The sequence below is a fragment of the Panthera leo genome, chromosome E2 (genome assembly GCF_018350215.1).
Source record: "Panthera leo isolate Ple1 chromosome E2, P.leo_Ple1_pat1.1, whole genome shotgun sequence".
NCBI classification, from domain to species: Eukaryota; Metazoa; Chordata; class Mammalia; order Carnivora; family Felidae; genus Panthera; species Panthera leo.
Window position 1 is genome coordinate 614,100 of NC_056693.1, and position 24,485 is coordinate 638,584.

The window sequence follows — 24,485 nt, forward strand, 5'->3', positions numbered from 1 at the left end:
TGTTGTATATGGTGTAAGAAAGCGGTCCAGGTTCATTTTTCTGCATGTCGCTGTCCAGTTTTCCCAGCACCACTTGCTGAAGAGACTGTCTTTATTCCATTAGATATTCTTTCCTGTTTTGTCAAAGATTAGTTGGCCATATGTTTGTGTGTCCATTTCTGGGTTCTCTATTCTGTTCCATTGATCTGAGTGTCTGTTTTTGTGCCAGTACAATACTGTCTTGATGATTACAGGTTTGTAATACAGCTTGAAGTCTGCCCTGCAATTTTTTTTGCATTATTAATCAACAGGTGTTTATTCTCTCTCAGTGCTGGAAGTCAGAAGTCTGAGATTAAGGGTCTCAATAGGGCTGGTGTCTCCTCAGACCTCTTTCCTTGCCCCACAGTGGCCGTCCTATCTCTCCTGGGAAAGACAAACTCTCCTGGTAGCGAGGTGGTCCTGGAGGAGGCAGGTCCCAGAAGGTGGGGAGGCCAGGGTCCAGTATACCTCTGTGCCTCCGGAATCCATTGAGGGTTGTGGCCAGGCCCTCTGGGCACTGTCAGCCAACCTGGTACATATTCCAGTGTTGGTTCTGTGAGCAGTGCACCCCATCCCGAATATAGACGCCAGCATGAGAGGCTGGACTGCTTTTCATTATATCGAGTAAACAAGGGAAGAACATGAGTCTTCATGGGCAAATGTCTCTTAGCAGAAACCGCTGTGCTATGGTGAGTTCTATGATGGCCCCCCCAAGATTCTCGCCCTTGGTGTTCACAGCTGTATCATTTCCTCCCCTGAGTGTGTCTCTGCGAATATGAAAATGTGACATGTAGCATTCCCATGACTAGGCGGAGGTGATAGGATAGTTGCTCTTTTATTGCTACATTACAGAAGACTCTGACTTAGCAAATTGGAGAGACACATCCCCAAGTCGTTAGGGACTGGCTCAATGCAGGGAAAAACTTGTGCTAATCAACACAGTATGAAGGCTTGAGGCCTTCTTGGATCTTTTCCGGGCATATACATCTCCTCTGGTGTGTGTGTGTGTGTGTGTGTGTGTGTGTGTGTGTGTGTGTGTGTGTGTTTTCCCCAATTCTGCAGTACACATGTCTTAATTTTCCTAAAGGTCTCACACCCGCTTCTTCTCAGGGCATAAATGTTCTGTTGTATTCCTCTGCCTAATCTATCCCCGGCATCTGCTGGACTGCTGTCTTCCTGCAGCTATCCTGAGTTTGGAACCTGCCAATATCCTTACTGGCCTCCTACCTGGTTTCCAAACTATTGCCACCATTCCCATCAGCGCAGAGGCAGGAGATGCAGAAACTGGTCCTATCCTCAGCCTTCAGACAAGTTAGAACATTGCAATCAAGCCCCACTGTTTTCCATCCTTCCTGGGTTTCTACAGACCTTCAACTGATTTGTAAGGACTCAAAGTATTTTGGTTAGCATGTTTTTGTTTATTCGAGTGTTTTTAAACGTAGCAAGGGCCTGTAGTTCCATAATCTGCCATTTACTGATGTCACTCTGATTTAAGGTTAAACTTGCAAAATTGGTTTTCTTTTTTTTTTAGTTTTTAAATTTTTTAGTTTTGAGAGAGAGAGAGAGAGACAGAGCATGAGCAGGGGAGGAGCAGAGAGAGAGGGAGACACAGAATCTGAAGCAGGCTTCAGGTCTGAGCTGTCAGCACAGAGCCCGATGCAGGGCTTGAACCCATGAACTGTGGGATCATGACCTGAGCTGAAGTCGGACGCTTAACCTACTGAGCCACCCAGGCACCCCTCAAAATTGTTTTTCTTATTGGCATAGTGGGCCTTTTGGAATTCTTGTCATCTATACAGAAGTTTTGCATTCTTTTGAGATGATTTTTGTCTCACTAATTTGTGGGACTTACTTATTAACTGAATTTATTAATTATGTAGCTGCTTTTTTATTTTTAAAATTTAAAAAAATTATTTATTTAAAAATTTTTTTTATTTTTTTATTAAAAAAAATTTTTTTTAGCGTTTATTTATTTTTGAGACAAAGAGAGACAGAGCATGAATGGGGGAGGGTCAGAGAGAGGGAGACACAGAATCTGAAACAGGCTCCAGGCTCCGAGCTGTCAGCACAGAGCCCGATGCGGGGCTTGAACTCATGGACCGTGAGATCATGACCTGAGCCGAAGTCGGCCGCTTAACCGACTGAGCCACCCAGGCGCCCCTAAAAATTTTTAATGTTTATTTATTTTCAAGAGAGGGACAGACAGCAAGCAGGGAAGGGGCAGAGAGAGAGGGAGACACATAATCTGAAGCAGGCTCCAAGCTCTGAGCTGTCAGCATAGGGCCTGGCGTGGGGCTCAAACTCATGAACTGTGAGATTGTGACCTGAGCCGAAGTTGGACGCTTAACCGACTGAGCCACCCAGGAGCCCCTTTAAATTTTTAAAAAATCTTTATTTATTTTTGAGAGAGAGAGTGAGACAGAGTGCAATCAGGGAAGGGACACAGAGAGGGAAGTACAGAATCCAAAGCAGGCTCCGGGCTCTGAGCTGTCAGCACAGAGCCCAACGTGGGCCTCAAACCCGTGAACCATGAGATCATGACCTGCCCTGAAGTCGGACACTTATCCTACTGAGACACCCAAGTGCTCCTGGACTTTTAGTTTATAACTGCCTTCCCAATTTACCTCTTTTCTTATTTTTAAAAAATGTATTTATCCTTTGTTCTCCATAATTGCCCGTGGCTTTGCTGCAGCTTCTTTGTCCTGGATTGCAATTCTCTTTTATTCCTCAATAAAGCTTTTGCTGGAAAAATAACTGACAGTTGTTATTTTTAAGGTTAACAATTTGAAAATTACTTTTGATTTCTTAATTTTGAAAGTTAGAAATGTAAAATAGTCAAATATATTTTAACATAAAACATGTAACTGGATTGTCTAAATAGCATTTTAAAACAATATGTTTACATGGATGCTATAAAAAGCAATCATTTCTAAAAAACTTCCATACCTTCAACAAACTCAATGGCAATGCTATTTTTACATGAAAGAGCTATTTCTTCTCAGAGAGTCTTATGCCCAGGTAAACTAGGATTTTCTGGTCTTTTTAAAGTCTTTTAATTAGATGTATTAATATTCTTCACAGGCTCAATGTTTTCATAGTGAAATTGTCTCAATTGAATGGTACTCTATTACTTGGGAATGTGGAAACTTTTTTTTATGTTTTATTTTTATTTTTGAGAGAGGAAGAGAGAGAGCATAAGCAGGGGAGTGGCAGAGAGCCAGGGAGACAAAGGATCCAAGGTGGGTTCTGTGTTGAGGGCAGAGATCCTGATTCAGGGCTCAAACCCACGAACACAGGAACACACAAGCAGTGAGATCCGGGCCTTAGCTGAAGTCAGCTGCTTAACCTACTGAGCCACCTTGACGCCCTTAGGGAATGTGCAATCTTTTAATGGTAAAACAAGATGATCAGCTCTAGAAACATTCCAATTCAAAAATCCCCAAATTATCCATGGACCACCAATGACATCACTACTGAAGCTACTCAGAGATCTTTACTCTTTTCACCATCCAAAGTATTTCTCCAGAGACACTTCTGCCACCATCTTTGAATCACTACATAATCATAATTAATAACCTTCCTTAAAATTTGTTTTAATCGGGGCACTGGGTGGCCCAGTTGGTTAAGTATCCGACTCTCTGTTTTGGCCCAGGTCATGATCTCACAGTTCATAGGTTTTTGGAGCCCTGTATCGGGCTCCGTGCAGATGGTTCAGAGATAGTCTGGAATTCTCTCCCTCCCTCTCTGTCTGCCCCTCCCCTGCTCTCTCTCTCTCAATAGTAAATAAACTTAGAAAAATAAAATCTGTTTTAATCGTGGTATAATGACATATAACATTGTATTAGTTTCAGGTGTACAACGTAAAGATTGCATGTTTGTATACATTGTGAAATGATTACAATAACTCTAGTCAATTAATGTCCATCATCTCACAGTTACAAAAATTAATAGCTTTCTATAATTTGCATTTTACAACTGTTTTTCTGAGATAATATCAATTCCTCATGCGGTATAGAACTGTAATCACAGGGAAAATGATAATACTTCCCCGAAATGAGATGAGATCATGGATTTAAGATCCTCTTATATTTCGGGATTCAGAGCACCCTTTGCACGCATGCTCCACCTGTAACACTGCAGACGTTGTCCTATATCAAAATAAGTATTTCTTTCATTGTTCTCTTTTTGAGATCGATGTCAGATCTTAAAGGAAGTGAGTATAAGGACATTGAATAGGAAATGTGAATGGATAAAAGTGTTGCCCACCAAACTGGACACCATACATTCTACAGATCCATTTTTGTAGTCCTGCTTCAGGCTGGCACAACATCCTCCTCCATCTTTCTCGTCATGCCCCTATCTGGAGCATTCCTCTTGTCTCTAATTGAACATACAGTTCAGTTTCTTTTCTTTTTTTCTTTAAAAAAAAAATCTTTATTTGAGAGAGAGAGAGAGAGAGAGAGAGAGAGAGAGAGAGAGAATGAGAGAGAATGAGAATGGAGGAGGAACAGAGACAGAGGGAGACACAGGATCCAAAGCAAGCTCCAGGCTCCGAGCTGCCGTCACAGAGCCTGACGTGCAGCTCCAACCCACGAACTGTGAGATCATGACCTGAGCCGAAGTCAGGTGCTTAACTAGCTGAGCCACCCAGGCGTCCCACATATATTTCAGTTTCTAAAACTGGCTCTAATTCTTCAGAGCTCATACGTTTGAATTACAGTACGGTAATTTTTATTAGTTTCCTCTACCATTGGACACATTTTGTGACTAACTCTGAAATAATATGTGCATCTGGATCTGTAGCTTTTGGGAACATCTGGAAGAATACGTTTAGCTTCTGAGAGCATGCTGAGTTTCAGGGACTCTAAAACGACAGGTCTCTAAATAAATGATCCGTTGCTGCCAGACTATCCAGAAATCTCAGTACCGCCTCTTTAAGAAGGAGCTAAGACCCTCCTCCGCCCCGGGACCTGGAGTCGCCGTTTCCCAGCGCCCCTCGCGGCAGAGCTGGGCCTTTTCGATTGGAGGTGAGGTGCGAGCGCCCTTACGCGCAGTGTGAGGCTCTATGAGAACTACATTGTCCAGAAAGTTCTGCGACGGAACCGGGGGGGGGGGGGGGGGGGCGCGGAGAGACAGCGGTGCCCAGCCAATTAAGACCCAGAAAATTGCCGTTTGGTAGGGGGCACAAAACGTCGGGGAGAGACTTCCGGCGTCTTTCTAGTAATTACTTTGGCTACGCTGGAGTGTTGTCACCCGGGTCGAGGGTTAGGAGCGTTGGGGTTGGGACCAAGAGAACTGACCGAGAAGGCGCGAGGGGAGGAGCCGACCTCGGCGCGCAGCCAGGGGTCTGTGGCTCGACGACGCCGCCGGGCTGCCCGGCGCCGGGGCCGAGTGTCCCCTCCGCCCACAGAGTATCCCCTTCGCCCAGGTGAACGCGCGGCCCCCGGCCCTCCCCGCCCTCTCCCCACGCAGACCCTCGAGGCCCGAGCGCGGGGCACCTGCTCGCGTCCCTGCGGCCCAGGTCCCGGTGCCCGGGCAGGGGAGGAGCTCGAGGGCGGGGGCCCCGTGTCTGAGCGCCGACGTGACCGGGTGCGGGACGCATGGTGAGCGGCGATATTGAGATCTGTGCCTCAGGTTGAGCAGCCAGCACGAGGTCACCTGTCTCCTTTTCAGGACCGGGCAGGGGTACAGGGAGACCTGAGTCCATCGAACCCCACCATGGACTCATTCATCCAAGGCCAGTCTTTTTCCACATTTCCCATGGCTTCAGAAGCGGCTCTGGAACTCCAGGGACTGGAGGGTGTCTCAGTCCCTCACCCTGAACCGCATGTCCTGTGGATTGTGGTGTCTTGGGACTCCAGTGGTCTTCACTCGTCTTTGGGCCTAGGGACCCCAAAATAGGGTCCTAAGTCCATGCCAGGGGTTATATGGAGGTGTGCCTGTTCCAGCGGTCAGTGTAAACACATGTGGAAGTTTATTCCTAAATTTGATACCAGGATGTGCAAATTCTTAGAGGTAATACTGAGCTCAGAATAATCAGGAAACCACAAGACTTTCTTTCAGGTGGGAACAAAGAGCAGGGGGATAGGAGTCAGGACTGCAGTGGCTGCCTGAAAACTTGGGTGTCTACTCTGGAGGTAGTGCGAAGTTTGCATCAGAAGAGGGAGGCGACCTTAACCAGGGTCTTCACAGGCTGCAACTGGATGCAGTATTAGGAGGCAAAAGCTGGGCTTGAGAAGGAGGAAGGACGATCAGGGTGGAGGCTACTGCTGAAGTCCAGGTGACTGTCAGTGGCCCAGTCATAGCTGAGATATGGTTGGATTCTGGATCTGTGTTTTTAAAGGGGCAACTAGATTTTCTGATGTGAACGCTGAAGGTGTGAAACAGAGTTCAGAGATGGGTTTTGGTCTTGAAGTAGGGAAGGGGGGTGCCTGGGTGGCTCTGTTGGTGAAGCAGCCTTCTCTTGATTTCAGCTCAGGTCATGATCTCATGGCTCATGAGATTGATCCAGGAGTCAGGCTCTTTGCTGACAGTGCGGAGCCTGCTTGGGATTCTCTCTCTCTTTCTCCCTCTCTCTCTGCCCCTCCCCTATGCACATGTGCTCTCTCTTTCTCACTCTTTCTCACAATAAATAAGTAAATAAACTTAAAAAAGTAGGGATGGAAGTTCCATCATCTGCCATGAGGAACTTGGTTATAGGAGCAGTATTCACTGGGGATATCAGGAACTGTGTTTTAACCCTGTTAAGTGTCTGAAATGTTTTGGAGACCACTAAGGGGAGGCCTTTAAGTGGGCAGCTGAATACGTAGGTCTGAAATATGGGGAGTGATTCAGGATGAAAGCATCCAAAATGTGGTGGCTGCTCTGTGGAACCCAGTGAATGAATGTTGGTCACATTTAGGAGGGGTGATCTTCAAGCTATGATGTAAAGCTCTAAAGGGAGCTGAAGGGATGGGTGGAGACAGAGGCCTGGGTCTCTGGCCTGGATACCTACCTGGCTGGTGTTACCAAGCTTTGCAAACACAGATGAGGGAGGCAAGTGGTTATCAGTGGGGGTAGAGGGATGGGAAAGTGGGGAGGGGCCGGCCCCAGCGACAGTGTTGTCTGGCAGGTGGCCAAGGCTTCCAAGAGAAGTGTGGACATGAGCTGGATAGAGAGGCCGAGAATGAGGCAAGGTCTCAGGTCAGAGCAGGTGCCTATTCACCACTCTCTACACACCAGGATTTTGTAGGAACTTTTATGGGGCTTATGGTATTTCATTCATCTTGAACAAGAGGGTCAGGAGCACATGTGGTCATCGGTAAGAGTCACTAGAACCGGAGTGGGCCACCAATGGGCTGAGCTTTGAATGAGGAGTAGGCAGTGACTATTGAGAGGACAACAGGGGCAGCCCAGAAGTGGAAGAGGGCCACGGGTATCTGAGAGCCATCCGTGGTTCTGTGTGGTTGAGTCTGAGGCAAGGATGGAACCAGGAAGGGAGATCTTTGTAGACTTTGGTGCTATGACCACTAAGGAAGCCATAGGATGTCTGAGATGATCCTGGATCCTGTTTGGATAGGTCAAGCATAGTCTGGATGCCATCTGCCAAGTTTAGCATAGGCCTAAAATTAAGATCTATTATGGATACCCTTAAAATATGGTGAAAATGGGATGGCTAATATGGCCTGAGTGCAAGTTCCCATCCCCACCCTGCTCCTGTGGGTCAGCTCTCCAAACCAAACACCCCTTTTTTATCAAGAAGACTAGAGCAGTTCCAGTGTATCTCTCTGCAGCAGGTCTCAGTTTCCTACCAATCCATGGACTTACGTGACAAGCCAGTCACCTCTTCCCATGGGAACTAAGGTACACTACTTCTTGATACTACAAAGCTTACATCTCAGAGCCCCTGGTGACTCTGTTCTTCATTCTTTTCTGGAGTACCACCTCCGTGTGGCCCTGTGTGGTGTAGCATTGTCTCACTCCTATGCTGTGCGTATGTGTGCTTAATAAATTGCTGTTGCTCTCATCTGGCCCGTGTCAGATTTCATGTTTGGCCATCTCCATAACTGTAGGGTGGGAAATCCACCCTCACCAGTGGGATGAAGAGATGCTGAATAAAACACAAATAATGTGTGGAGAGTTCAGGGACATGCCACATGGAGTGGGCCAATGAGGTGTTGGTGGCCGTGGGCATGTGGCCGTGGGTTCCAGAGATGTAGGGGATGTGCCCTATAAAGAATGATGTGTCCTTGGAGAGAGAGCATACCTGATGGTCCCAGGACCTGGTGTTGAGACCTTGGCCATAACAGGATAATACGAGCAGCTGGATCCCTGTATGCCAGGCCTACAACTTAGATACACATTTGTCCACCTGCCTCTTGTTGCTAATGTCTGGACTCCATGATTAATGGGCCCATGAAGACACAGTGGTACCAGTGGTGCCAGGGCATAGTTTCTCCTCTGAGTTGGGGAGCTTGGAAGGAGGGTGGGCATGCTGTAGATGTGTAGGGGAAGGGATTGTGTCTCCTTAGAAGTGGACTGTCTGTGGTTCATTTGTCACCATCGCAGCAGGGCACTGTGATCTTCAAGGACTTGACTGTGTACTTTTCCTGGGAGGAATGGGGTCTCCTTGATGAGGCTCAGATGTGCCTGTACCACAATGTGATGCTGGAGAACTTGGCACTTAAGACCTCCCTGGGTAAGGCTCTTAAACCTACCCCTGTGCCCTAAGATACTTTTTGCCCTTCCTCTTTCCCAAGGGACAGCTGTATTCTCACACCAGGAGCATGGGCATTGCTTCCTTCCTCAGTTTCCTGGGTAGGTGCTGTGGTTGGTTGGGCAAAGGTATGTGCACTGCCCTCTTCTGTCCTTTAGCAGCCCTAGCACCTGCTTCCCTGCAGACTCCCAGGGAAGGATGCAGGGTCAGGAGGGTCAGGATGCAGTCATCCTAATGAATCCTACGTTGCTTACTTTCTCACAGGCCAGGTGATTTTGTGCAGATCCAAGGCACATGTGTGCCTAGGTGTCCTTCCTTCCTCTAGCCGACATTTCTTCATGCTTGCCGGTGCCAGGTGTTGTTATTACTGACAGTCACTACTCGTGGATCAGAATCTATTCTTTCAAGACCCTCCTCTGAAGCTCTCTTTGTTAGTTTTCTTTCCTGCGGTATATCACGTGCTGAGTTGTTCTGGGCCCATCTTTGGTGCCCTTCTGTCTTTCCCTGAATCCTTGTATCACCCAGGTCCTGTGTAGTTGCTTATTTTGGGGGTGAGGTGGAGAGCTCCTGTGGTTCACAGGATGGAAATGAATTGTCTTCATGCTGCTGTAAAAAACCAACATGGCTGGGTCGTTAAACATACATTTATTCCTCACACTTCTGGAGGTGGGAAGTCCAGATCAAGGCACCAGCATGGTCTAGTTCTGCTGAGGACCTTGTTCCTGGTTAATAGCTGCTGCCTTCTCTTTGTGTCCTAACATAGTAAAAGGCATTAGGGAGCTCTCTGGGGTCTCATTTATAAGGGCACTAATTTCATTCGCGAGGGCTCTACCTTCATCCCCTCACGGAGTCCCCGCCTCCTAATAGCATCACATTGAGGGTTAGAATTTCAGCATGCATTTTGGGGGGACACAGACTTTCAGTCCATAGCATTCCACCCCTGGCTCCTAAAATTCATGTCTTTCTCACATGCAAAATGCATTCATCCCATTCCAGCAGCCCCCAAATCTTAACTAGTTCTAGCATCAACTTTGAATTCTAAAGTCTTATCTAAATATCATCTGTATCAGGTGTGGGTGAAACTTGAGGTATGATTTGTCCTGCAACAAATTTCTTTCCAGCTGTGAACCTACATAACCAAACAAGTTACGTGCTTGTGAACTATGGTGGTGGAACAGAGGTAGAGTAGATATTCCTGTTCCAAAAGGAAGAAATGAGAAAGAGAAGTGATAGATGGCAAATAAGTTCAAAACACACAGGCAAATTTCATTAAACCTTAAGCCTGAAGAATACTTTATGGTTCCATGGTGTGCCATCCGGGTCCACGGAGCAGCAGTCCCACCTCCAAGGCTCTCGTAGGCAGCAGTCCTGCCTCTGGTGCTCTCCTGGATTGGGATTTCATGACTGTAGCTCTTCTCAAACTGGAACTATAAGCTGGTGACTCTATCGCTTTGGGTCCTGGCCCTACTATTCTGAATATTGGCCCCCTCTCTCTGTCGAGCACACTACAGCTCTCTGCCAGAGCCCCTTCCTGAAGCCCCGGTAGGCACATCTGGCCCGCCTGAACCAGGGAAGTGGACCCTCTCTCCCCCCCACCCCCAATGAAATCACTCTACCCCACTGGCCCATACTCTGGTCTGTTGGTGGGAATGGCAGCCCTGAGGGTCTGATGACCCTGAGGTGCTGGGCAGGAGGGTGTCATTCTTCCCTTGTCTTGAGGAATAGCACCTGGCTTCTATGGAGGTGGCTGATAACGTCTGGTTCATATGCATTCTGATACCCTTATCAGTCACTTGCCCACGTCCTTAGTGTTTTCTTAAGAAAACTGCTTTTTCATTTTTTTCAATGTGGATAGGCTGAGAATTTTCCACATCTTTAAGTTCTGGTTCCTTAAAAAAATTTTTTTTTAATGTTTATTTACTTTTGAGAGAGAGAGACAGAGTATGAGTCGGTAAGGGGCAGAGAGAGGGAGACACAGAATCTGAAGCAGGCTCCAGGCTCTGAGCTGCCATCACAGAGCCCAACGTGTGGCTGGAACTCATGAACCGTGAGATCGTGACCTGAACCGAAGTCAGACGCTTTACCAACTGAGCCACCCAGGCTCCCCAAGTTCTGGTTCCTTTTTGCTTAACCGTCCCATCTTCAAATCAGTTCTAATTACATTTTACTATAAACATTCAAGAAGAACCAAGCAACTCCTTCAATACTTTGCTTAGAAATTTTCCCAGCTAAATATCCAGTTTAATTGCTTTTACATTTTACTTCTACAAAATACTAGAACATGGGGGCGCCTGGGTGGCTCAGTCGGTTAAGCGGCCGACTTCAGCTCAGGTCACGATCTCGCGGTCCGTGAGTTCGAGCCCCGCGTCGGGCTCTGGGCTGATGGCTCAGAGCCTGGAGCCTGCTTCTGATTCTGTGTCTCCCTCTCTCTCTGCCCCTCCCCGTTCATGCTCTGTCTCTCTCTGTCTCAAAAATAAATAAAACGTTAAAAAAAACTTTTTTTTAAAAAAACTAAAAAAAACCAAAATACTAGAACATGAACAAAATTCATCCTTTTATATCCATTGTCCAATAACATGTTCCTTATTTCCTCCACCATTCTGGTGAAGTCCGTCCGTATTTCTACCAACATTCTGTTCATGATCACTTAAGTATCATCTAAGATGATGGAAACTTTCTGTACAACTCTCCTCTTCCTAAAGTGTCATGAGAATTGCTGTTAGCACTCCCTTCGTGACAGTATTGGCCTTTGCTGGTACACTCCACAAAGCTCTTCCAGCCTACCCACCACCTCCCAGTGTCAAAGCTGCTAACACTTTCTTAGGTATTTGTTGCAGCAGGCCCCCGCTTCTCGTACCAATTTCTGTTTTGGCCCACTTCAACTGCTATAACAAACTAACATAGGCTGGGTGTTTAGAACAGAAATATGTATTTCACAAGTCTGATGTCTGGGCAGCCCTCAGTGGAGGTACTGGCAGATTCAGTGGTAAGGGCCTCTTCCTGGTTCATAAATGGCCATCTTGTACCCATGTCCTCACATGGCAGAAAGAGCATGAGAGGGCTCTCTAGAGTCACTTCTACAAAGGCACTAATCCCGTTCATGAGGACTTCACCCTCATGATCTAATCACCTGCCACAGGCCACACACACCTCCTAATACCATCACCTTGAGGGTTAAGATTTCACCGTGAGAATTTTGCAGACACACAAACATTGAGTCCATAGCATGAATCCAGCCCCAGCAAGATGAGCTCAATGGGAACCTGGCCCTGGGGGAGGCACAGTGTCAGGGCTGTGTTCAAATCATATCAGAAACTTATTGTTTGACATTGTGGTGTAATGACAGTGGTGACTAAACCTTATTAGTGCCTTTCCCATTCTTGACACTGCCAACTGTCATGTCTGCTGTTTATTGCTTCTACTCTTACTTCCAGAGCAGGGTTATTCCCCCACATTGGTGGACTCCATCTCACTTGTTATTGCTCTGCCTGGAGCGCTCTAACACTGGCGTCTACATGTTGGGTCATGGTGTGTGCACATAGACAGTCATCACATACCAGCTGCTCTGTTGCATTCACATTTTCCTGCCTGAACACATTCTTCTACCTAACACACCCACGGCAGCAGAAGACAAGATATGCTGAATGTTGTTTGTAGAGGGACAAGTAGTAGACCATGCTGCATGCTGCTCCTTCCTGTATTGCACCCCATGGTTGTGTCTTTTACCTTGTGTGGCCTCCCCCATCCCATGATCTTTAGAGGCCCAGTTCTGATAAGCTGCCCATCCACAATCTGTACCCAGATCTCTGGTCCTCAGAATAGTCCCACTGATTCATTCCTGGGTTGGTCAGATAACTTTTCTACAGGTTTCCCCTTCTCACCAGAGTCAACATGCACTTCATCAATGTTTCTTTCCTTCAGGTTGTCGGTGTGGAGTGGAGGATAAGGCCATATGTTTTGAGCAGTGCATTTCTGCGAGAGTATTGTCACAGGACGGGACTTCCAAAGCAGGTATGTCTCCCCAGAAGATTTGTGGACCCATCTTGAGAGACATTTTGCATTTGATCGAGCACCAGGACACTCATCATAAGCAGAAATTGTACATATGTGGGGCATTTGGAAAATAATTTCATGACACTGCAAACCTTTATCAGCACCATTAGCAGCACATTGGAGAGAAACACTTCAGAAGCAATATGGGCGGAGCCTTGCTTTTAGAGAACTGCAAATTCGATGTCAGTGAAGCCCTTTACCTGCAAAGAAATTAGGAAGGACTTCTTGGCCAGCTCAACTTTCTCTGGCAACAGGTCACTCACACTGGGGAGAAGTCAAACAGTGTAACTGAGTGTGTGGTGGCCTTCCACAATGTAAACTGTCATTGTAACCAGGGAGACTGCATGAGAACTTTTAGCCCCAAACACACGTTTATTCAGCACCAACAAGTCCTCATGAGGGAAAGATGTTATAGCTGCAGTGAATGTGGGAAATCCTTTAGCAAAAGCTGTAGCCTCCATGACCATTTGAAAGTTCACACTAGAGAAAAGCCTTATAAGTGTGGGGAGTGTGGGAAATCCTTTAGGCAAAGCTCTGGCCTCATTCAACACCAGAGAGTTCACACTAGGCTAAGACCTCATGAATGTGATGAATGCAGAAAATTATTTAGCAAGAAGTACAATTTCATTATGATCAGAGAGTTCACACTGGTAAAAAGCCATATGATTGTGGTGAATGTGGGAAATTCTTTAGCTGCAAATCTGACCTCATTACTCACCAGAGAATTCATACTGGAACAAGGCCTTATGAGAGCAGTGAAGGTGGGAAAGCCTTTAGCCACAGCTCCAGTCTCATTAAATACCAGAGAATTCACACTGGAGAAAGGCCTTATGAGGGAGGGGAATGTGGGAAATCCTTTAGCCAGAGTTCTCACCTTATTAAACACCAGAGAGTTCATGCTGGAGAAAGATCTTATGAGTGCAGTGAATGTGGGAAATTCTTTATCTCTAGTTACCGATTCTTTCAACATCAGAGAATTCACACTTGTTTGAGACCTCACAAATGTGATGAATGTGGAAAATTATTTACCAACTTGTCCAACTTCATTCAGCACCAGAGAGTTCACACTGGAGACAGGCCATTTGAGTGTAGTGAATGTGGGAAATTCTTTAGCTACAAATCCTACCTCATTACACACTGGAGAATTCACACTGGAGTGAGGCCTTTTGATTCTGGGGAATGTGGGAAATCACTTAGCCATGGCTCTATGCTCCTTCTACACTGGAGAGTTCACATGAGGGAAAGGCCTTAATGAGTGCAGTGAATGTGGGAAATCCTTTAGCCACAGCTCTAGCCTCATTAGACACCAGAGAAATCACACTGGAGAAAGGTCTTGTGAATGTAATGAGTGTCAGAAATCCTTTAGCAACAGCTCTAGCCTCATTAAGCACCAAAGAGTTCATACTGGGGAAAGGCCTTATGTATGCAGTACATGTGGGAAATCCTTTAGCCAGAGTTCTAACCTCATTAATCATCAGAGAGTTCACACTAGAGAAAGACCTTATGGATGTAGTGAACATGGAAAATCATTTACCTTCAACTGTCTCTCCTAAAACACCAGAATATCCACAAGGAATAAAGCCCTTTACATAATACAGGTAAGTCTGTTATAGACTGCATTGTGTCCCCTCAAAATTCGTATGTTCAAGTCCTAATCCCTAATGTAAGTATTTCAGATGTGACTTTTTTATTGAGATAATTAAGGATAAATGAGATCATAAAGATGGGGTCCTAATCCAATGTGACTGGCGTCCTTTTAAGAAGAGGAGATACTTGGGGCGCCTGGGTGGCGCAGTCGGTTAAGCGTCCGACTTCAGCCAGGTCACGATCTCGCGGTCCGTGAGTTCGAGCCCCGCGTCAGGCTCTGGGCTGATGGCTCGGAGCCTGGAGCCTGTTTCCGATTCTGTGTCTCCCTCTCTCTCTGCCCCTCCCCCGTTCATGCTCTGTCTCTCTCTGTCCCAAAAATAAATAAAAAATGTTGAAAAAAAAAATTTTAAAAAAGAAGAGGAGATACTAGAAGGTGTGGCCCTTGTGTACTTTTGTGTGCTCTTTCTCTCTCTCCATTAGCAAAAGACAGACCATCTAATAAAGATGGTTGTCTGTAAGTCAGGAAGAGTGGCCTCATCACAAATCAATCCTGATGGCACCTTGGTCTTGGAGTTCTAACCTCTAAAGCGTGAGAAAATAAATTTCTGCTGTTTAAGCCAACTAGCCTGGTATTTTGTTAGGGCAGACTGAGAGGGGACAAAGATACAAATTTCTTTGTACCACAGCATATTCTGTTTTCACTGGACTTGATAGGTAGCCATGAATAATGCCAAGAACATATAAAAACATAGTAAAATAATTAGGAAGTCACAAATTTTAAGAATTACTTTGCTCTTTTAACAGGTTTATTGAAGTACAGTCAGTTCTTGTTATTCTTGACAGTTATGTTCTAGAAAGTTACTGGGAGCACTGAATTAGTGAATACAGAGCCGTTGTTCCTGGGGAAATAAGGTTCCTAAGGGCCTCTGGTCACATTTTCATCAGTCAGTCAATACATAACATTGTTTTACGTGTGTTTCTGTTTAACATATTTTTAAAAAATTTATTTTATACAGAGACAGTGGGAGTGCGGGAGGAGCAGAGAGAGAGGGAAAGAGAATCCCAAGCAGTCTCTGCACTGCCAGTGCATAACCCAGTGCAGGGCTCAAACTCACAAAACTGTGAGATCTTGACTTGAGCCAAAACCAAGAGTCAGACGCTCAACTGACTGAGCCACCCAGGCCCCCCCTACATGTGTTTCTGTTTAAATGCAACTCATTTACTGTATATTGTTGATTGAATAACATTGAATTCATGGCCAACAGCACTGTAACTCATGCCTAACCAATATTTACCTAACATGTATTTTCTTTAAGGCACATTCCTTGTGCTTAAGAATATCAGACAGCACTTAGGTACTAGGCTTGGAGGCCATTTGGAACCACAAAATCATAAAAACTGCAAGTATGTCAATAAGGAGATCATGAGAAGAACACTTGTTTTCAGTGTGAATGAGAAGGCATCCTGTGGCCTTGTAGATCTCATGCACATCAGGTGACTCAAATTTTTTGTAGCTCTGCATGTGTCTGGGTAAGTATAAAAGTGTGAGTATTGATTTTATAGCTTCAAATTTTAGCAAGTAGGCAAATTTATAAATAACAAAATCCATGAAAAATGAGTATTGACTATATAGTTGTCTTGTAATAAATTGTTGTATATTTAAAGCATACGATTTGTGTTTTGGTATTCTTAAACTTTTGAGACTAAAAGTTCCTTCTTGCCCTTCATAATCCATCCTTAATTTATAAAGTTACTGAATCAAGGACATATTTTACCTTTTATAATGGATATTTTCAAATATATACATAAAGGAAAGGACTGTGTTATGAAGTTCCATAAACTTTTCCCCAGTTTTCCATCATTTATCATTTCATCATTCTTGTTTCTGCTATTATGATGCACATTGCTATGCTGTTTTACTTCTAATCTTGACATCTTATCTGTCTTTATAATTTTTTTTAAATGTTTTTATTTATTTTGAGACAGAGTACATGCAAGCATGGGATGGACAGAGAGAGAGGCAGTGAGAAAATCCCAAGCAGGCTCTGCGCAGGCTTAGTGCAGAGCCTGATGTGGGGCTTGAACTCACAAATCGAAAGATCATGACCTGAGCTGAAATCAAGAGTCAGAGGCTTAACCAACTGAGCCACCCAGGCACCCTGACATCTCTCTTAATGCATAATCTGCAGAACACATTTTCAAGTTTAAAGGCCTCAACAACTTGTTCAAAAAATATTTAAAGTACAATAAAATTTTTTCAATGCCCAATTTTTTCTATTATCTAAAATATGTGCTCCTTTTTTTTAATGGTTATTTATTTTGAGAGAGAGAGAGAGAGAGAGAGAGAGTGAGCGAGCATAAGTGGGGTAGGGGCAGAGAGAGGGAGAGAGAATCCCAAGCAGGCTGTGCAGAGCCCGATGTGGGACTCAATCTCATGAACTGTGAGATCATGACCAGAACCGAAATCAAGAGTCAGATGCTTAACCAACTGAGCTACCCAGGTACTCCTGTGCTTGCTTTTTAAGGCAGGTTGGTTGCAATCGGGTTCCAAAATGTATCTATGACTTAAGTAGTTCTGTCTCATAATTCTCTTTTAACTTATAGCTAATGTTTTTTTTTAACCTTTTTTTATTCTTATTTATTCTTGAAGTTCCTGAATCATTTGTCCATTAGCATTTGTCACATTCTGGATTTGTCTTTTTTGCATATCTGATGCAGTTTAATTTGGTTACCCTTTCCCTAAATTTCTCATAAACTAGATATAAATGAGATGGATCAGAGAGCTGTAGTCCCAGATGAGTGTGTTGGTGATATACCTGGAAGCTCATACGGTGTTTGCGAGGACATGTCCTCTCTGCCTGGAAACCCAAACATTTCAGATACCATATGCCCCAGTATATGACAAATATGCACCTGTTACACTGCAGCATAGTCTAGAGAAATATACATCCCAGCAGCTCTCTGTGACAGGTATGTGGTACTGACAAACCTGTGGAGGCCCCACTTCCAGCCTGAGGACAGATGTGGGATGCTGATGCTCCTCAAGACAGCCTGGACCCACATACACATATACCACCCTGTCCACAAAACAAGTTTGACAAGCATGAGACGGAACCTGCATTTGTAAAAGGCCATAGGCCCGTGGTGAAAAGGAAGGTGCTGACACACAACAGCAGGTGTGGCCATAGGAAAACACACATACTGGGGCGCCTGGGTGGCTCAGTCAGTTAAGCGTCCGACTTCGGCTCAGGTCACGATCTCGCGGTCCGTGAGTTCGAGCCCCGTGTTGGGCTCTGTGCTGACTGGTCAGAGCCTGGAGCCTGCTTCCGATTCTGTGTCTCCCTCTGTCTCTGACCCTCCCCCGTTCATGCTCTGTCTCTCTCTGTCTCAAAAATAAATAAACGTTAAAAAAAATTAAAAAAAAAAAGAAAACACACATACTACATAGAGACGTGTGAGATGGGCATGCGACAGGGTTATGCCAAAGCTGGTGTTTGAGACACACGTGCAGTCACGCAGTGTCCGTGGATCGGGTGTGACAAGGCAGACACAGCCTGGCTTGGAGACAACCACCTTCTCCATCATCCCTGCAAGTTTGTTGATTGTGGAAATGAGAACAAACACACACTGGTGCAACCATTTTCACGAACAAAATGATGAACTTATCCTTCCTTCCCAATATTACCTCCTGCCCCTTGACAATTTCTCTCTTGCTGTCTTCCATGGTTTTCCTTTCCCGACAACTGTTTACTTCAGTATAGATTAGTTTGCCTTTTCTAGAATTTTATATCAATTGAATCTTTATTTTTTGTTGTGTGGTCTGTTTCCTACTGCATAATTATTTTGAGATTCATCCTTGTGCATATGGTGTATAAGTAGCTTTGGGATTTTTTGCTTGGTTGTGTGTGTGTGTGTTTCCCTAAATATTCTATTGTACGTATAGAACACAATCTATTTATATATTCATCTGCTAATTGACATGTGGTTGTTTCTGGTGTTTTGGCTGTTAGAGATAATGTTGCCACAGACATTTATATTTTATATTAAGTCTTTATGTGGGAATTTGTTTCATTTCCTTGAAGTTAAGACCTAAGAGTATAATCACTCATACAGATGATAGGTGAGTGTATCTATTGTTAAGGAACTGTCAGACTGTTTTTAAAGTGGTTAGACAATTTTACAGTCTCACCAGCACCAGTATTGTTTGAGAATTTTAGCTTATCCAGATCCTCACCAACAATTGGCTTAATCAGTCCTTTTAATTTTCGTCATTCTCCAAAGTGTTTCTTGAATCTTCTTGAAAAAAAAAAAAAGGAAGCGCAGTACCTGGTAACTTCCTTTAACTTTAAAAGACAACTTTTTGTCAACTAGAAATAGAGCTGATAAAACAGGGGACATGGAAGATGGTCAGCATTGAGGGGATCCTAGAGTAGGAAGGGACTTCAGAATGTCCTGGTTGTGGTGAGCAGTCCTGCCACTCAGGCCACATGACCTAACAGACCCCTTGGAACTGAAGGCATTGGTGGTGGGAAGATGTCCAGTGCTTGGTTTCGGGCAGTCCCTAGCCAGAGAATCACCATGCATGCTCCTGCCTCTCTGGAGGATGTCCATGCCACCTGAAGTCCAGATTTCTACATCATTTTGAAACAATTCCTGTTGTGTCACTGTCCTCACATAAGAACAGAATGGTTAAATATGAGGCATCAAATCACGCACCCAGAACAGCCTTGCTATATTCCATTATTATGGAAACGTATACGTTTATACACGTATAATGTATACCCCCTGGTTATAACCAAGATTTAGCTGGATCAGATCCAGAGAACACAAGTGGTCTGTGCAAGTAGGTGGTTGAGGAGCCCCCCACAGTAGTTGACAGTTCTGGCCAATGGCGATTCTTGGTGTTCTGCACAGTCAGATGGAGGGGAAGAAAGCCTGAACTTTGCTTCTGCATTTGTCATTACCACCGCCTGGATGATGTTCCTTCACCCTAAATTCATATGTTGAAGCCCTGTTCCTCAGTGTGATGGGATTTGAAGGTGGGGCCTTTGGGAAATAGAGTTGAAATGAGGTTGAGAGTATATGAAGCCCTCATGATGGGATTAATGTTGTTATAAGAGACCTCACAGAACTTACTCTCTGCTCTCTTCTTTCTTGTCTTCTCTCTCCCTTCTTCCCTCCTTCCCTTATTTTAACTAGGCCATACATGTACATTGCTTAGCATATTTGCTTCTCTGAATCACCTGGTGTATAACAGACTGAGAGCACTCTTTTTAATTCGTGTATTTCTCCAGAAATATTTTCTCTCCTATTCAAATGTGCTGGGAAATCTCCTTATACTCATTTGCTCATTTTCTTTTCTTTAAAAAACTTTTTTTTAAACATTTATTTATTATTGAGAGACAGAGAGACCCAGAGTGTGAGCAGGAGAGGGGCAGAGAGATAGGGAGACACAGAATCCGAAGCAGGCTCCAGGCTCTGAGCTGTCAGCACAGAGCCCGACGCGGGGCTCGAACTCAAAGACTGCGAGATCATGACCTGAGCCAAAGTCAGTCACCCAACCAACTGAGCCACCCAGGTGCCTCATTTGCTCATTTTCTATGTAACTTAACTCCTGAATTCATTCTCCTCAAATCATCTTTAACTCAATCTGATTTATGATCATGAAATACGAATTGACCAATGCCATTAGGATGTTCCATACACCTGGTTTTCTTTTCCATGGTTAAATTTTTGGTTTATTAAGACTTACTATTTTCTTCCCCTCCAAATTCAATGTGTTTTACTTTTAAAATTTTTAATTATTTATTTAATATATTGTAAACAACCAAGAACTGTTTCAAAAAACTTCTCGTTTTAATGAATCTCATGAGAATAGTAATAATGATTTTTCTAGTTGGATTTAGAATTACACAATTTTAATTATTTGATCTTATATTTGCATTTTTTTTCTCTTGGGATGAAAACTTTGGTTCTCAATAACATTCATACTTGAAATTAGCAATGCCATGGGTGCCTGGATGGCTCAGTCAGTTAAGCATCAAACTTCAGCTTAGGTCATGATCTTACAGGTCATGGATTAGGACCCCGCATTGGGCTCTGTGCTGACAGCTCAGAGCCTGGAAGCTGTTTCAGATTCTGTGCCTTTCTCTCTGTCCCTCCCCTGCTTGCTTTCTGTGTCTCTTTCTCTTTCAAAAATAAATAAACATTTTGTTTTAAAAAATGTCAATGCCATTAATTTACTAATAATATAATGGAAAACAGTTTGAATATTTTCAGGTATTTTTCTTTAAGATATAATCGACTAATGATGTAGAGTCTGTAGTTTATCTTTTTAAATCTAATAAACAAATCTCTCTTGATGTGAAAATGTCACTAATTTTCCAAGTATTCAGAATATTTTTAAAAAGATTGCTTTTGTTTTAATGTTTTTGATTACTGTTTTATAATTAGGTAAAATGTTTACATTTGTTGAAATGTCAAAATAATAACATAAAATTCAGGTAATTGTTGCTTCCTGATGATTGATGTCTCCTCCCTATATGAAGATATGTCAACAACTTTTTACTTATTTCCTGCCTTGTTTATAAAAAATAGATACATGTTTATTATTATTATTTTAAAATATTTATTTATTTTTGGGAGAGTGCAAGTGGGGGAGGGGCTGGAAGAGGGGGACCAAGGATCCCAAGCAGGCTCTTCACTGACAAGCTGACAGCAGCTAACCCGATATGAGGCCTGAACTCACAAACCACAAGATCATGACCTGAGCTGAAGTTGGAAGCTCAACCAACTGAGCCACCCAGGTGGCCCCAAAAGTAGATACATGTTTAAATTCCTCTGCATTTTAAGTTTACTTATTTTGTGTGTGTGTGTGTGTGGGGGGGGGGGGGGGGGGGGGGAGAGGATCCCAAGCAGGCTCCACACTGTCAGTGCAGAGCCCGATGTGGGGCTCAAACTCATGAAATGCGAGATCATTCACAACTTGAGCCAAAATCAAGAGTCTGATGCTCAACCGACTGAGCCACCCAGGCGCCCACAAAATCCCTCTGCATTTTAAAAATAGACTTTCTTTTTTGGAGCAGTTTAGGTTCACAGCAAAATTAAGCAGAAAGTACTGAGATTTTTCCCTATATCTCTTCACCTACACATGCATAGTCTCCTCCATTATCAATATCTACCATCAGAATGGTACATTGTTACAAGTAGCAAACGTACATCACACTCATCACCCGATCCTCAGCTTCAGTTTATTTTTTGATGATTCTGGCTGCTGTAAATGTCCTCTTTGGTTCTCCCTACATGCTGGTATTGTTCAACGTTCTCAAGAATGAAAAAGATTCGCATTTTGGAGAATGAAACATTAAGAACGACCATTTTATTCATGTGCTCAGCTTAACTCTTATCTGTTCTCAGACATCGCTGCAACTTCTCTGAGGTATTACCTTTTTTCACCATCTATGATATTACACCCATGCTTTTTAAAGTAGGCTTCACACTCAGTGCAGAGCCCAACACAGGGCTTGAACTCATGACCCTGAGATCAAGACCTGAGCTGATATCAAGAGTTGGACACTCAACCTACTGAGCCACCCAGGTGCCCTTTTGCCACCACTTTTGAATAACTACATAGATACTGTTATTAGCTGTTTGTAAGTTGCATTTTACAACTTTTTTTCTGAGATAATATCAATTCCCATGGATATCAGCCTCTGCAACCACAAAAGAAATGATGGTAATTTCCTAGCAAAGAGATGAAATCATGGATTTAAGATATTCCCAATGTCTCAGTTTTCAGAACAACCTTTGCATTTGTGCTCTACCTTTGAACACTGCAGTCACTGCTCTGTATCAAACAGCATGGTTTTTCTGGTTCTCTTTTTGAGATTGGTATCGGATTCCTAAAGGAATATATGTCAGAATATAAAATGAGAGAGGGGCACCTGGGTGGGTCAGTAGTGCATGAGAGTCTTGATGTTGAGGTCCTGTCTTTGAGCCCCATGTTGGGGGAGTAGAGTTTATTTAAAAAGAATATAAAGAGAGAGAGATTCAACAGATATGTGTTGCTCAATAAATTGTATATGATTAAAGGCAGGAGAAATGTTTTCTGTGGGAACTATGAAGGTCCATTTTTATACTCCTGCTTCAGCATGGCCCAACATGCCCCTTCCCCCATCTTCCTTGCCATGTCATTATGAGGATTATTTTTTCTCTTATTGCTGACCAAATATACACAAAGATGACTGAAAAAAAATGATTTTAAAGCTTCAGAGTGATGCAATTGAGCTACAGTGGGTACTTACTGTTCATTGGTATTAAAAACCAAAATTCAACTGAGTAAATTTTAAAGATCTTACTGCCTTTACTTGGCAATTCATGAATTGGGCAGCATCCAATCTAGCAGATAGGAAGTAGCTCTGAGATCTGTACCAATGAATGTATAGACAGAAGGGAGCAGGAACAGACAAATCATACAAGGCATTTTTGCTGATTGGTTAAGGCAGAGTTACATTCCTTAAATGGAGCAAAGAAAAGTCTTGGAGCCCAGTCAGGTGACGTGTGGGTCAGGCAAGTACTAATTGGTTGACCTAAGCATTCCTTCTCTAGGAAAGCTGAACAAAGAAATTCAATTATATTTTGGTGTGCTGACATGGGGCTTACCATGTGTGACCATATTTTGAGTGTGGTTAGATTACTTTAGATTCAGCTTCCAGTGAATGTATTTTGTGTTTGAATGATTCTATGGGATAATATAAGCATTTGGATTTGTGCCTTTTTTTTTTTTTTTAATTTTAGAGCGCTAGCAGGAGAGAGGGGTAGAGGACGAGACAGAATCCTAAGTAGGCTACATGCTCAGCGCGGAGCCCCCCCTCCCTCCCCCCACGCAGGGCTGGATCCCATGACCCTGGGATTATGACCTCATCTGAAATCAAGAGTCAGATCGGATGCTCAACCAACTGAGCCACCCCAGGGCGCCCGTGGATTTGTGAACTTGTAAAGCATCTAGAAATATTTTTAGTCACTAGGAACATGCTGAGCTTCTAGAATCCAAGATCCTGTCTCCAAACACTTGGTTGATTAGCTGCAGACAGTACTCCCCGGAAATCTCACCTAGCCCTTTTAGTAAGGTGCGAAGCCTCTCTGCTCTCGGACCAGTAGTCACCCTCTCCAAGTGCCTGAGGATTTCCTCCTTTCCACCAGAATTCAGTTAGGAACCAACCCAGCCCCTGCCTGTGGATCCAGGGCACTAGAACACCCTGAAAGCTCAGCGCAGAGCTGCGGTGTAGGTAACTAACGAAGTCCCAGAAAAATAGGCGTTTCCTGTGAGGCGCGAGGACTTCCGCGTTCTCCGCTTGGCGGTCGTTTGGCTCCTCTGGGAATGGGCCTTCCTGCTGAGGGCCCTCAGAGCCGGCCGGGGACCGAGGTGACGGGACCCAGAAGGGACGGGAGGAGGAAGCGCTGTCTCCGCCGAGCAGACAGGGATCCGTGGCTCAGCGACGCCGCCGCCCGGGACGGGACCGCCCGCCCGGGTGTCCGCCCCGCCCACAGAGTCCGATGGCGGCGGCCGCGCGCAGGGACCCGGCTGAGGTAAACGCGCGACCCCCGCACCCTCCCCGCCCCGCCCCGCCGACCCTCCAGGCGAGCAGCGCCCGGCACCTGCTCGCGTCCCTGCGGCCCAGGTCCCTGCGGCCCAGGTCCCTGCGGCCCAGGTCCGGTGTCCCGGCTGGGCAGGCGCTCGCGGGTGGGTACCCCGTATCTGAGCGCCGGCGTGACGGGGTGCGGGAGCGGGCTGCTGGGGCGGGGCCGGCTGGTGCAGGGCTGCAGGGGGCGTTCAAGGGGGTCGAATCGGGGATGTGGGGTTCGCCTTCTGCCTTCGGGGGTCACAGGGGCACTGGCGGGTTGTCCCTTCATGTGAGGACTCTAGACGCCAAGGAGAATTCTGGCCAAAGGAGGGACACAATCTCCGTTTGGGATTTAAAAATTTCCCAAAGGTTGGGGTGCCTGGGTGGCTCAGTCGATTAAGCGCCCGACTTTGGCTCAGGTCATGATCTCGCGGTCTGTGAGTTCGAGTCCCGCGTCTGGCTCCGTGCTGACAGCTCGTAGCCTGGAACCTGCTTTGGATTCTGTGTCT

General features: G+C 44.8%; 2 protein-coding genes and 1 long non-coding RNA gene across 3 annotated transcripts in view; all 3 read left to right on the forward strand.

The window, feature by feature from the left end:
* Window positions 1-5,157: 5,157 nt before the first annotated feature.
* LOC122207849 lies at window positions 5,158-16,382 on the forward strand. The gene is made up of 3 exons (XR_006197044.1): window positions 5,158-5,446; window positions 12,635-12,724; window positions 16,340-16,382. It is a non-coding gene; the product is annotated as an uncharacterized LOC122207849 (long non-coding RNA).
* On the forward strand, window positions 12,735-15,383 carry ZNF256 (zinc finger protein 256). The gene is given in 7 exon segments (XM_042918076.1): window positions 12,735-12,953; window positions 12,955-13,001; window positions 13,004-13,396; window positions 13,399-14,015; window positions 14,017-14,305; window positions 14,308-14,364; window positions 14,834-15,383. Coding segments are annotated over 6 exon segments (1,428 nt in total). The 5' UTR covers window positions 12,735-12,909; the 3' UTR covers window positions 14,346-14,364; window positions 14,834-15,383.
* Window positions 16,383-23,772: 7,390 nt separating the features above from the next.
* ZNF671 (zinc finger protein 671) overlaps window positions 23,773-24,485 on the forward strand; it is a 38,641-nt gene continuing 37,928 nt past the window's right edge. Inside the window, exon 1 of the mRNA XM_042918072.1 lies at window positions 23,773-23,941. Within this exon, the coding sequence (XP_042774006.1) occupies window positions 23,909-23,941 (33 nt within the window). The 5' untranslated portion in view covers window positions 23,773-23,908. The remainder of the gene's footprint in view (window positions 23,942-24,485) is intronic.